The sequence below is a fragment of the Oryzias melastigma genome, linkage group LG13 (genome assembly GCF_002922805.2).
Source record: "Oryzias melastigma strain HK-1 linkage group LG13, ASM292280v2, whole genome shotgun sequence".
Taxonomy (NCBI): domain Eukaryota; kingdom Metazoa; phylum Chordata; class Actinopteri; order Beloniformes; family Adrianichthyidae; genus Oryzias; species Oryzias melastigma.
This window is the reverse complement of record NC_050524.1, coordinates 24,025,038-24,038,639: the sequence shown is the minus strand read 5'-3', so window position 1 is coordinate 24,038,639 and position 13,602 is coordinate 24,025,038. Positions and strand designations below refer to the sequence as shown.

The window sequence follows — 13,602 nt, the reverse complement described above, 5'->3', positions numbered from 1 at the left end:
CGTGAGCTGCATATTCTAGCGGAACTTCATCCGGTCCGTGTGACCAGAAAGAAGTTCAACATTGGCAGGATGTATTTAAACAAAAAAATAGAAAGTATGTGTGACCAACAGCAAGTTAGCATGCTACTCGCTAGCACCCACTTTACCTCAAACTTCATGCTTCCCAGTCTGATTTCTCTCTATTAAAATAACGATCATTATCCTGTGATGATTCCTCTCGATCGGATTATTTCGTTGTCAAGGTTTTTGCGGCTGACTGCAAATATTCCTTCTTCTTTTGTGATTCTTAACGTATTTGTTCGGACCTCCTCGGTTTTTTACTCGGGAAGAATCCGTGCATTGTTATGGCGGAAGTGTGTCATTCTCCGTGTCACGTGACAGTGGTCTAATGGTCCGGACCAATCACAATCTTACACGTCATCTGTGCTCAAGCCCCCCGAGCCGATAGCGGAAGTGACGTTTGGTTCGCGCAGGATGGAGAGCGGTGCAACCGTTTTGCTTCCGCATACCGAAAATGCAGCGACAATCTGCTACCTACACCGGCCCTCCTGGTAATTCTATCCGGGCCTCCAGATCATTTTATTTTATTGTTATTAATGGACCAATGTTATCTTGCGCTCATTTCAAACTGTTATAATTTTGACAAAATATATTTTTTATACTGAAAGTAAAATTTTGAAAGTTATTTAAGGTTTAAGTAGATTTATTCTGGACTAATATTCCTGCCTTTTGATTATTCATTTTTAGGTTCAAAAGTTGCAGTTTTAAAGTCTTAAAAATGGGCATTCTGATAGTTTTTGAACTTTTTGGGCATTTATGCTATTTTGAAGTTCAGCTAATATTTTAGCTACATGCTAGCTGTTTTGGCTGACCTTAGGTTTTTTTTTTTTTTTTTGTTTTTTAGCATAATTTGGCATTTAGATAATGTTTTAGCTGGCTATCAGCTTCAGCGTTTTCAGCTATCAGCTTCAGTGATTTCAGCTATCAGCTTCAGTGATTTCAGCTATCGGCTTCAGCGTTTTTTCGTCAGCTTTTTGTCCTCCACTTTTATCCGACTTTTAGTACATAAAGCCAGTAAAAAAAGTCAGAAATTCCTAAAGAGTGAGTGAAAGAAACAAAGCGTCAGTCAGCATCAGCCCGGCAGTGGGAGCAGCAGAGATGATGCGCTGTGGCTCAGTAAATTGGATGAAATCGTGTTTACTTCACACGGTCAAGCAGCTGCGGAGACGGACACGCTCAGATTGGTCACACCGGCCAACAAGCTCATTACCTCGTACCTGGAAGATCAGCTGTGACTAATGCTGTGTTGTGTCACGCTCACAAACAGGCCACTTCCTCCACACATGCACTCCATCACTCCAGAATGTAAAGGGTGATGTCATTGTTTAATGCCTCCTCTTTGTATTAAAGGAGGATGAGCTCATCTGGGTGTGATATCACCGCTCTGAAACCACTCCGATGATTGGACAGCCCATTCCTGGCATTAACTTTCATTTAACTTTATAAAACATCGAGAAAAAGCAGGACAGTAAAGCAAAGCCAGAGATGCATGACGGAGCTTCACTCAGAGACCCTCTCTGGGATGTTGTTACAGCACAGTGTGGTCATCACGCAGAATCAGATGTGACAGACCAAGACGCTGCTGTTAGCATTGTGATGGCAGTCCGAAGGCTTCACAGCTCCATTAGGAGCTCTCTCTTCCTTCATTATTTACGCTCACTGGGAGATTTCAGACGTTGAGCTGTTAATGGAGAGGAGCAGCTCCTTCCCAGCCATTTTCCCAGAATCCTTTCACATTGTTTTAAGATCATCAAATATTTTTTTACTAAAAAGTCAGCAGGTGGTCTCTAAAAGGACTGATTTTTTTGTTTTTGTCCACAAGACTAATCTATTGTAGATGTCTACAGGACATTTCTGACAAGATTTCTGCATATAGAAGTTTCCTACACATCTACCTGTAGACATCTCATATTTGGTACTTTTTAGATGTCTATTAGAGCACATTTTGAAAACATTTACTAGATTTAAAATAAATTCTGAAGTCTAACAATTAATTTTATTTGTGATTTTCTTCAAGTAAAACAATTTATTACAAAATTCTTCATGTCAAGAAGTTGCAAACACTTATACTGGAGCTAAAAGGATGCAGAAAATTAGCAGGTTACCAGGTAACCACAGCAACCATAAGATGTCAACTACCCTCTTCAAACCACTAAATCTGTTCAGTTCTTCATCCTCTGTATCACTGAAACAATTTCACCAAGTCTGCTCTTCTTCTGCCCGTACCTAAAACCGCCACTGATCAGGGTCTCATAGCTACAATGCCTCCACTGTATCATAACACATTTCTACTTTTTTGTAGTTTCTTGATAGTTTTTGTGGATTTTGAATGAATGTTTCAATGTAGCATCCTTGAAAACACTGTGGCTCTAACACACAGGGCTTGGCGGGATCGCAACAAAATGAGTTGTGGGATAGTGTCTGCTGGAGCTCCATATGGGGATGTGCAACAGATCTCTGTGAATTGATGTCTATGTAAACATCCTAATTTTTCGTCTCCTCCTCTTCCTCGTTTCCTTCCTTTCGTCCTCCACCATCTCTCCTTCCCTCAGATGCTGCAGAGGAGTCGAAAGCAGAGGAGGCCGCTCCTGCTGCCGAGCCCCCCGAGTCCAAGGAGGAGTAAGACCAAGTCGAACCCTGTGAAAGCAAAACGAAGCGTACGAAGAATACCGCAAGAAACACAGTTCTACAAACGTGGCCCTTTGCCTTCTCCACGCGAAGGCCACCAGTTTCTATTTGTTTGTCATCTTTTCGTGTGGCAATGATTTTCCCATGTTGGGGGGAGGGAGGGGGGGAGTTTCCAGCATGAAGTTTTTTGGCTCAAGCTAAAACCACGAGGCAGAAATGATGTTCGGAAAAGTAAAGAAAAAGATCTTGACGCTGCCGAGGTGGAAGACTTCATTTGGTAGACGTTTTTTACCGAAAGTGAAACCTGCACCAAACTGGAAAAACACATGTTTAATGAAGTCCATGTTGCAAATGCAACTTGTTGCAAAAATACTCTCAAAAACTTGCCGTTTTAAAGATTTTCATGATTAGACGTGTGAGAACACACAGTCATATAATGTATCGACTCATCTGAAAGATAACAGAATGTATATTTGAATGTGTGAATTTTCCAGTTGGGCATTCCTTTATCTAAACATAATTTATTGAACACTTCTGCTTGACTCATTCAAGCACCCTTTGTACAAACGCTGTACCTGCATTTACAGTAAAGGACCTGTTTTCAATCAAACAACCATAGCAGACCATACAAATCGAGCAGTATTGATATACTCACATGTTCAGCCAACCAACAGCAGCATGAACCATTTAAACCAAATGCATGATGGGAACTCTCCCTTTGAGAGGAACGTCTTCGCAGTCACAAAAACTCAAGAGGATGTGGCGGCTTCTTTTCGATGTCTTTAGTGTTGTTATATGAATTGGGGAAGAAAAAAAAACAATGACGTTCCAAAAAAAAAAAAAAATTAGATGCAACAAATGAGCAAAACAAACACAAAAAAGAGAGAATCATTTTCTTATGTTTCCAGTGAGTGCAATGTCCAGTTTCAACTTTATCAAGGAGTTGTGAGAAAAAAAGTATGAAAAAAAAATTCAAATGGTTTCAATGTCTGTTTTCAAAAATAAAGCAAATGTGCCAATTACCATCACAAAGTGTGGCGTTTGTATCCAGATTTCTGGGGATTGCACACTCACTTTTAAAAAGCTCACATGCCTTTATTTGAAACCCTCAACGCCTTCAGAAAGTCCTGTCCGTGTGTGGTCGTTTTGTGGATGGGGGGTGGTCAGAGCAGATGACAGTGGTGGAACGAAGTTGAATTTTTGGGTTAAAAGTAAAAAAAAAAAAACCAGTCATAATTTTTACATTTACTTTATGTTTTTTGAGTTACTGTAATTTTTTTAATTTGTTAACACGATCATTCCAGTTGATTCTGAAGGAGAATAGCCGCTTTTCTCCTTCAGAATCAACTGGAATGATCGTGTTAATGGTTAAAAAGTTACAGTATATTAAAGATTTTGTTTTAATATGATGTACATACAAACACATCATCCTCTGGTGGCTGCACAAACACTTTTAATTCCTCAAAGCACCATCTATGATTACAAAAACATGTTATTTACCTTTATGCTAATGAGATTTTATTGCTAAACTAACAGCATCTCAACAACCTTTTGTCTCAACTTTGCACAATTCTCTTCTTACTCCCAAACCGTTACACCCAAAATAGATGTATATTTTTTTTCAAAATAAGTCTTATTTTGACAGCTAATCCCCCCTCACCTGCTGTTGTGATTCCCATTTGTCTAATGGTCTGCAACCTGCGGCTCCAGAGCCACATATGTGACTCTTTTATCTCTCCATGGTGGCTCTCTGGTTAGTGAAAAATAAAATAGTAATTTTCAAAAAAAAAAATGGAGATTGGCTATTATTTTAGCAACATGCTAACGTTTTTTGGCTAATTTGTTATCTACTGGAGTTTTCTGGCTAATTTAGAGTTTAGCTTCTAATTTAGCAACATGCTAACATTTTTGCTAATTTGTTATCTTATGGGTTTTTTAGGCTAATTTAGAGTTTAGCTTTTATTTTAGCAACAGGCTGACATTTTTGGCTAATTTGCTATCTTATGCTGTTTTTAGGCTAATTTAGAGTTTAGCTTCTATTTTAGCAACATGCTAACATTTTTGCTAATTTGTTATCTTATGGGTTTTTTAGGCTAATTTAGAGTTTAGCTTCTATTTTAGCAACATGCTAACATTTTTGGCTAATTTGCTATCTTAAGCTGTTTTTAGGCTAATTTAGAGTTTAGCTTCTATTTTAACAACATGCTAACATTTTGGGCTAATTTGTTATCTACTGGGTTTTTTAAGGCTAATTTAGAGTTTAGCTTCTATCTTAGCAACATGCTAACATTTGTGGCTAATTTGTTATCTACTGGGGTTTTTTAGGCTAATTTAGAGTTTAGCTTCTATTTTAGCAACATGTTAACATTTTTGGCTAATTTGTTATCCTATGGGATTTTTGGGCTAATTTAGAGTTTAGCTTCTATTTTAGCAACAGGCTAACATTTTTGCCTAATTTAGTCTACTGAGGAATTATATGCTAATTTGGGGTTTAGCTAATAATTTAGCAACATACTGATGTTTTTGGCTAATTTGTTATCTACTGATGTTTCTTGGGACAATTTGGAATTCAGCTTCTATTTTAGAACCAGGCTAACTCTTTTGATTAATTTAGTTTACTGAGGAATTTAAGGCAGGTTAGGAGTTCAACTAGTAATTGTGCAACGAGCTAGCCTTTTTTGTGGCTAATTTGGCCTCTAATGAATTTTTTTATGCTAATATGGAGTTAGGCTAATATTTTAGCTAACATTTTTAGTTAATTTGTTATTTACTGGTCCTTAGGCTAATTTATGATTTAGCTTTTATTTTAGCAACATGGTAACATTTTTGGCTAATTTATTTACCGAGTAACTTTATGCTAATTTGGAGTTCAGGTTGTAATTAGGTACCAAGCTAGCTTTTTGGCTAATTTGGCCTCTACTAAATGTGAAAGGTAAAAATGTTTTAAAAAATATTTTATATTTGTGCTTTTGTTAGTCCCCAAAAATAGACATAGTTCATAATTATTAAAACAAAGACAAAAAAAGGTCATGGATACAAATCCAAATTTCTTAAAGGGTAAAGTTAGACTATGCGGCTCCTTCTGGATTTTAATCAGTAGAAAACGAACCCAAATGACTCTTTTACCGTTAAAGGTTGCCGACCCCTGGGGCCTGGTCTAATGTGACTGAAAATGTGAATATGGCGCCCTCTGCTGGTGAGATCTCGTTTCATTGGTCCAACATAAAATTCTTGGAGAAAGGAATGTAACAATAACTTTTTTTATTTGCATGTTACATGGTGATCAACACAACAGTACCATCGAATTCCTGCCTGTTTATTAAAAAGGATACTTGCCCCGACATGTCGATTCACATTCAGTTACAGAACACTAAGTTCAAACAACTTTATTTTGTTATCTCGTACACCTTTAGCACAATTTCTTTTCTTTTTTTTTACGAAATTGACTGTAATTGCTGTATGTATTCAATAAAGTAAAGCAAAACAGAAAAAAATGGGACATTTCTTTATCCTAACCCAAAATTGAATTTCTCACGGCAAAAACAATGTAAATAGTCTAAACTGTGATTTTATATAAACACAATCTTAATTTTTTTTTTTTTTTGCTTTTAGCAATAAAAGACTGTTGAAACATAATTCTGTGTACAGGAGGGAAAGAAAAAAACAAACCAAGCAGATTTCGATTTGACTATCAAGAAGGCAGATGAGTTAGCTCCTTAGTAACTTCAGTCCAGTCATTAAAGTTGAACGTTACACACATGAAACCAGTTCTGCACAGTGAAGTCAAGGCGGTGCTCAGCAGTAAACTCTACATGGACGTAGCATCAGATCCAGCAGGAGCAGGTCCAGGTCTGCCTGCAGGACCCCTGCAGCGTTCAGGGATGCTTTAACGCGGGTGAGGGGGAACTCCATGGCTTTCACATCAGGTGTTCAAGTCACCTGGATTTGACCTGCTTGATGAACGCACTTATATTTGAGGACGAATTACTGCAAAACAATAAAATAAAAAAATAGCAATTTCCTCTGAAGAAGAGCAGCTTTGATCTGCCATGAGACTCCAATTTGAAATTGCTTTACTTATAATGCATTTTCAATTTAGCTTTATAAAGGTGCTCATACCTTATGAAAAGGTAAGCTTTTCTTAAAATACTTAAATTTAAATCCAGATTATTTCCAAATAGTTTTAACCGTATATATTTAAGATAAAACATCTATAGATAGATATCTTCAGTGGCACAAACTGCTTTCTTGATGAAATGCAAAAGTTTTGCCAAGATCATTCTAAAAAAGACAAGAAAGTCAAAATCCACCTTAAAAAATAAAAAAAAGAGATAAATCTGATTGTAAAAACGTTTGCCTTTAACTTTTTGAGGGAGAACATAAATCCTCATGGGATTCAGAGCTGCTAACGCTTGTAGCTACGACTGTTTGACACTGGCATGGCTTCACGAGCATTCACTATAAAAACACCAGATTCTGAATGGAGTGACGTTAATTACACGTTGGTTTTGCAGCACGTGAACAGCTGACACCAAACACGCCTTCAGTCGGGGAGAACAGAAGAAGCCTGCAGTCGGTCGCCTTACAGCAGGGCAGAGAGAACCAGGATAAAAAAGCAGCTGACGCAGCCGAGTCTCATCAACAGCTGTCAAGCTGCTTCCTGTGGACTCGGCGACGCGTCGGGACGGTCACACACGTGCTGTTTCATTTACACATTTCATTCACAGAACTCAGTTAATGGCTAACAGACCTCAGGTAGGAGTTTGAATGGCTAGATCTCTGTGGGCATTTGGGTTTTGTCGTTTTTTAAATAGAATTCTTGCTGGCCACTCAAAGGGTTCTGAACCCTTGTTTACATTGAGTGTAAAAGAGAACTGGACTGAGCGATCACCTCCAATTGGAAAGTACCTGCTGGTCCAGAAGGGTTGAAATCTCATAGACTTCTCTAGAGAAACAGACAACTATTTGTCACTTTATTGATGCTCCTGCTCCTTTCTGTATGTTTGTTTTTTTGGACGTAAAAACTAAAACACAATCACTCAAAATGTTCAGGTCATTATTTTTGTATTTTCGATATTCATAAAGTTTATAGTTTTTGAAATATTAAGAAAAATATGCCCTATAGAAAATGAATAAGAAAGTCTTCAAACTTGATCATTTTAAGTACATTAGCAACAATCATGTAAATATATTCATGGGTATGTTTTCATCTTTTATTGTAATTTTCAAAAAAAAGGAGTTTACCAAATATCTTAGCAATATGCTAATGTTTTTGGCTAATTTGTTATCTACTGGGGTTTTTAGGCTAAAGTAGAGTTTAACTTTTATTTTAGCAACATGCTAACATTTTTGACTCATTTAGTTTACTGACGAATTTTAGGCTACATAAGAGTTTAGCTAGTATTTAAGCAATCTTCCAGCTTGTTTGGCTACTTTGGCATCAACTCAGGTTCTTTTTCTGCTAATTTGGAGTTTAGCTAATATTTTAGTAATATGCCATAACGTTTTTGGCTAATTTGTTATCTACTGAGTTTTTAACAGGTTAATTTAGAGATAAGCTTCTTTTTTAGCAACAGGCTAATGTTTTTGACTCAGTTTACTGAGGAATTTTAGGCTGTTTTGAAATTTAGCTAGTATTTGAGCAACACACTAAATATTTTTGCAAAATTGGGATGTGTTGGGGTTTTTAGGAAATGCTACTATAAATTTTTCCGAAATTTTGGTCAACTTCAGCGCTCTTTCATAGTTCTTTGATAGAATTTCCAGTCTATTAGCTTACTCTTTTAGCTTTTTTTCAAATTGTGTCACTATTTTCAGCAAAAAGCTTCAGCATCTTCAGGGAATACTTTCAGCAAAAAGCATTCACACCAACATAATAGCAGGTAATGCAACTTGTCTAGTTCTATTTGTCAGAATAACCATTCTCGCTCTGATACTTTTTGTCAGTAGTAAAAGTTATGAAATTAAAAAAATTTATAAACCGGCCAATCAGATGCCTCAATAAAAGTGGGTGGTCTCACGTCCAACATTCCAAACATGTGATTGACAGACACTCCAGAGCCAACAAGCTCTCTTCTGGTTGGAAGGAGTGGTTGCCATAGAAACGGTGTCTCAGATAGACTCCAACCAATCACTGCTTGCAGATGATTTCTGGTTCCAACATGGCAGCATCACAAAAAAAATGTCAACCGAATTGACTTCATTTGGTTGGAGCCAAAAGTAAACCATTTTCTGTCACTCAGTCCAGTTCTTTTATACAGACAAAGATCATTTATTCTTTTTTAGCTTTTCTATTCAACTGAATGTGGAAAAGCATCAAGAATTGCCCTCAATACTGACTATACATTACACACATTGAAGCGTTTTGTCACCTCTAGGATCTATACAACACTAAGAAGATCTGACATTCAGAAAGAAAAACAATTTGTTTCTCAAATGAATGATTTGTATTTGAAGCACATAAATGATCATTCTGTGGACACAAATGAGCATTTTATACTCAAAAATGAGCATTTTGTAAAAACAACATGCTAGTTTGTTTGCACAAATACGCATCATGAGCGCACAAATTACTTTGTTCACACAAATAATTATGCTTTGGCCACAAATTAGTATTTAGTGGCCAAAACTAAGTTGTAGAAATTGATGATATTAATGTACAAATTTGTGGGCATAAAATGCAATTTTTTGCCCAAAAACTATTAATATCCATTGTCTAAAATAGTAATATGTGATCTGTTCCTAAAAATTAGCATTAGCTACTTAGCATTTGTACACAGATTACTTGCAAAAAAGTAGTGTGCACAAAATTTCTTTAACCAAAAAATGGCAGTAGAAATTTATGTAATTAAAAAACGCATTTATGCACACAAGATGCTAAGTTGAGTAAATAAACATGTCATTTGTGGCTACAAGTTAATGGGCACAAGTTAAATGATCACAAATTAGTATTTTGTGTCCACGAATTAACTGAAGAAAACGTATGATACTAAAATATTTATTTCTGTGCACCAATTGCTAATTTCTCCGAGCAAAATGTTAATAAAATGCTAATTTATGGCCATGACATACTAATTATGTGAACAAAATACTAAATTCTGGCAACAAAATGCCAATTAGTGGCCAGATATTAAACATTTAAGGGAACTATTTACTTGTTTTTTGAATGTCCAGGAATCCATACACAATCAGGAGAAATCTTACAGTTCCAGATCTGTGAGGAAAACGTCTCTGTCTACTTGATAGAGCAGGCCCACGACGGCCATCCCTCCTCAGGAAGATGAACACACCAAAACTGTCTTTCCATATATGTATATGAGGACATTTGATTCAAGTATACAGTATATATGTACAGAGAAGAAGAAAATGAGGTAAAGTCAGAAACAAAAAAGAACATTATTATATTATGAATGTCTCCAGAACATCCCATGTTATAGGTTTAGAGAACGAGATAAATCAAAAGCTAAGTCATTCATTGGTGTCATAGACTTTAATCCAAATTCCAGCTGCAACTCAAAGCATACACTGCAACAGTTTCTCTGGTTCCTGGTGTTACAGCGCAGGACAGGCTGCTCTGTCAGAGAAGTAGAAAATATGACTATATACAGGATGCATCGCTATAACCAACAAAGTTTTCTTTTTTCTGTTTGTAAAAGAAAGAGTTTGATTTTTTATTTTCATTATTTTCTTGATAAAGGCAAGTGGTTGCAGAATGAGGATGCAAATAAACTCATTTTCAACCAAGTTTAGCTCGGTATCTATCTCTTTTAGGTTGCCTCCTCAAATCCTGGTCAACCAAAGCATCTCAAACAGGAAAGCCGTTGGGCTGATGTCCGATGCAAAGACTTTAATCTCATCACGATGTCAGCTGCTGAAGCTTCTAGCTAATGTTTTTCAATCTAGTTTTCAAAAAGATTCTTTATTTATTTGGCAGATACTTTGATGCTCCTTAATGCACAGGTTAAACACACGGTTAAAACATTTTTAAGTTAACATAATGCATCTATAGGAGTAAAAAGAGATGAATTACACATTGTTTTTTTTTTGTTTTTTACTGTTTCAGAAACAGCTGATTGTTGGCGTCCCCCTGACTCGAGTGCCTCTGTTTTTCATTTCACTGAAAGCAAAAGTTATAAAACAAGAACAAAACAAACCACATCAAGTCTCCAATCCAAACCTAAGGATAACACGTAGATAAAAGAGTGAACAAATTAAATAGAACAAACAATGCAAAGCCTTAAACTGTTTGCTTTCCTTAGATTAACTGTTTCTTTCGGTTGAACTTTGCTCCTAAAACATTTGATGATTTCGTAAGCGGTGCTCCAGGGCACATAAGGTTTTGTCACATGATGCAAACAGTCTGGAGGGAGGGGTGGAGAGGTGGTGGAAAGGCTGGTAGTAAGGTAGCAATAGCAATGCGAAAGAGTTGGAGAGGAGACACGGAGGGCGAGTGCTATTAACACTTGAAGAAAACAAAGGCAAAGCAGACCAGGAGGAGCCACAGTGATTGGGATACACAGGCCGAGCCGTTGATGTCCCGACCTGTCCCGGGTCCTGCAAGACACACAAAGAGGGGTTAAGACTCTAACGCATTAACCTCAACAGAAGTCAGAGTCTTGAGCCCCAATTCAGACTGTAGAAGAAGCAGTGCTCCTCTAATGACGACTGAAATGTGAGGTTTTACTGACATCTAGTGGTCAATTCAGATTTCCCATAAACTGGATAAGAGATTCTCATTTTGAAGCTAAAGAAGAAATTATTTTATGAGTTTGAGAAACTGCAAAATGTGCTGCTTTTGTAGTTATGATGAAGTCATTTGGACTTGAATGGGAATCGGATAAACATTGACAGAACAGACCCTGAACTGTGACTTCTTACAGGACAACTTATTTAACCAGTCAAAACAAAAATAACTTTATTTATATCTACTCAATATAACTATGATTAATAGAAGTCATTTTAATTCTATGTAAATATTCAATAATGTCAGTGTCATCATCTGTGAGCCTCTTCATTTCATTATAAACTTCCCTTCATGGTGTTCAACCAGAGAAAATCATCCAATTCCTTTTAGTTTATTTAGTGGAGTTGATTATGTTGACATTCATGACAAATTGTGCATTTTGTGGCACAAGCACTAAGGTTAGCCACAGATGTACCTTAGGATCCCTCTTGAAGAAAAACGAGTCAGCCATGTGGAAAATCCAAAATGGCGACCATTTGTAAAGATGGCGGCCGGATTTTTGCCACAAAAATATGTAATATTTGCCCCAGTCTCAACATTATGGGCCGTTGATACTCAAAATGCAGTATTTAGACCAGAGGGGAATCTACACAATATATACTAGGGCTGTAACTCACAATACAATACGATTCACGATACATGGCTCATGATACCGATACTATCTCGATATGGTAAACATCGCAATAATCATTATATTACCTTTTCATATATAACTATTTTTTAAAGAAATATATATTTTTGGTTTTGCCAAAACCTTTATTTTAGAACAATTTAAAACACAATATGTAAATTTAACACCCTTTCCAACATTAAAACAAAAGTATCAATAAATACTAATGTGTCTTTACAATAATAAAATAGATTTTAAGGTAACAAACAAAACTCCAGTTAAGGATTAAAATAAGTATATCAAATGGCCTTCTTACTTTAAAGAGCAATACCAGTGGAAATAAAAATTCATAATGCTGCATTTTAATGAATTTTACATTTTATTTCAGATAACTTATTATTATTGAATATTTCAGCCTGTTGATATAACATGATCACTGTTTTTTTACATTGCTGGTACCCATATTCACTCCCCTCCTTTTATTACATTTCCCTTACACTTTGATAATCAACACTTGAGTCACCTGCTGCATGTGTGTACCGCTAGCATACACACCTGTTGGATCAATAACGCCGCTAGATGTCTCCTTTCGACGCTCAGCCGCTGGATCTGGTGTATTGTGGTGCGGTGTTTGGACAGCTTACTGCTGTTATCGCGCTCACAAATCCTGTTTTTGTTACATCAGAATCAGCGCGCTGTCTGCGTCTACTTTAGAAAGATACAGACACAGCTTGGACCTTTGTGCTGACATGCACGTGTGTTTTCATCTGTCAGTGGTGAGAGTGCGTGAGGAGACACCCCCCGCTGGATGCAGAAAAACAGCAAAGAAAGTGTACTCCATGTTTGCAGTGTACCCGTGGAACTATAAACGTAATCGTCCTGTAAAAATGTATGATGTTTGCGGTTTCTTTACATTTCACTGTCATGCTCATGCGAAGTGTCTCCTGGTGGACTTTTTTTGGTATTATTTTAAAAACCTGGGAGGACCAGTAACATTTCGTGAGTTGAAACATTGCAATAGTTCGCCATACCAATATTTTGTCCCATCTCTAATATATATACAGAAGTTAATTAAGTCTGAAAATCCTTTGTGTTAAGTTTCAAGGTTGCTTGTGGAGTTTTGATAAACTGGTGGATCCAATGGGACAAAACATGCTGTTAGTGATACATCAATTGGGTAATTCTGCTAAGTTTTGCTTCTCTGTGGACCTTTTAAAGTGTAAAACGTTCCTCCTGAAGCAGAACAAAAACAGCCTGGTGAAAGCTGTTCTCTTCAAAGAAAAAACTTAAGACGTCCTTTCAGGTGCTTGTTCATTTTGGGGTTTTAGGTTTAATTTTAACAACAGAAAAAAAACAAAAAAATCATTGAAATAAAATTTGAAAAACTAAAAAGCTTTTTATAAATTATCTGTTAAATCTGTTTTTGTTTGAATAGGAAACGTAAAATCCTTTTAAAATTTTCTTCAAGGTGAAAATAAAATGTAAACGTAACATCCATCCATCCATCCATTTTCTTGACCGCTTTATCCCGTTCAGGGTCGCGGGGTGCTGGAGCCTAACC

At 36.7% G+C, this 13,602-nt stretch overlaps 2 protein-coding genes across 2 annotated transcripts in view; one reads left to right on the top strand and one right to left on the bottom strand.

Annotated features, from left to right (window-relative positions):
- Positions 1 to 3,720, top strand: part of gap43 (growth associated protein 43) — a 15,163-nt gene extending 11,443 nt beyond the window's left edge. Inside the window, exon 3 of the mRNA XM_024258189.2 lies at positions 2,613 to 3,720. Coding sequence (XP_024113957.1) covers positions 2,613 to 2,683 — 71 coding nt within the window. The 3' untranslated portion in view covers positions 2,684 to 3,720. The remainder of the gene's footprint in view (positions 1 to 2,612) is intronic.
- A 2,214-nt stretch (positions 3,721 to 5,934) lies between these two features.
- The window catches only part of lsamp (limbic system associated membrane protein), a gene marked incomplete in the record, with an annotated part of 297,382 nt that continues 289,714 nt past the window's right edge, over positions 5,935 to 13,602 (bottom strand). Inside the window, 1 exon segment of the mRNA XM_024258139.2 lies at positions 5,935 to 11,241. Coding sequence (XP_024113907.1) covers positions 11,144 to 11,241 — 98 coding nt within the window.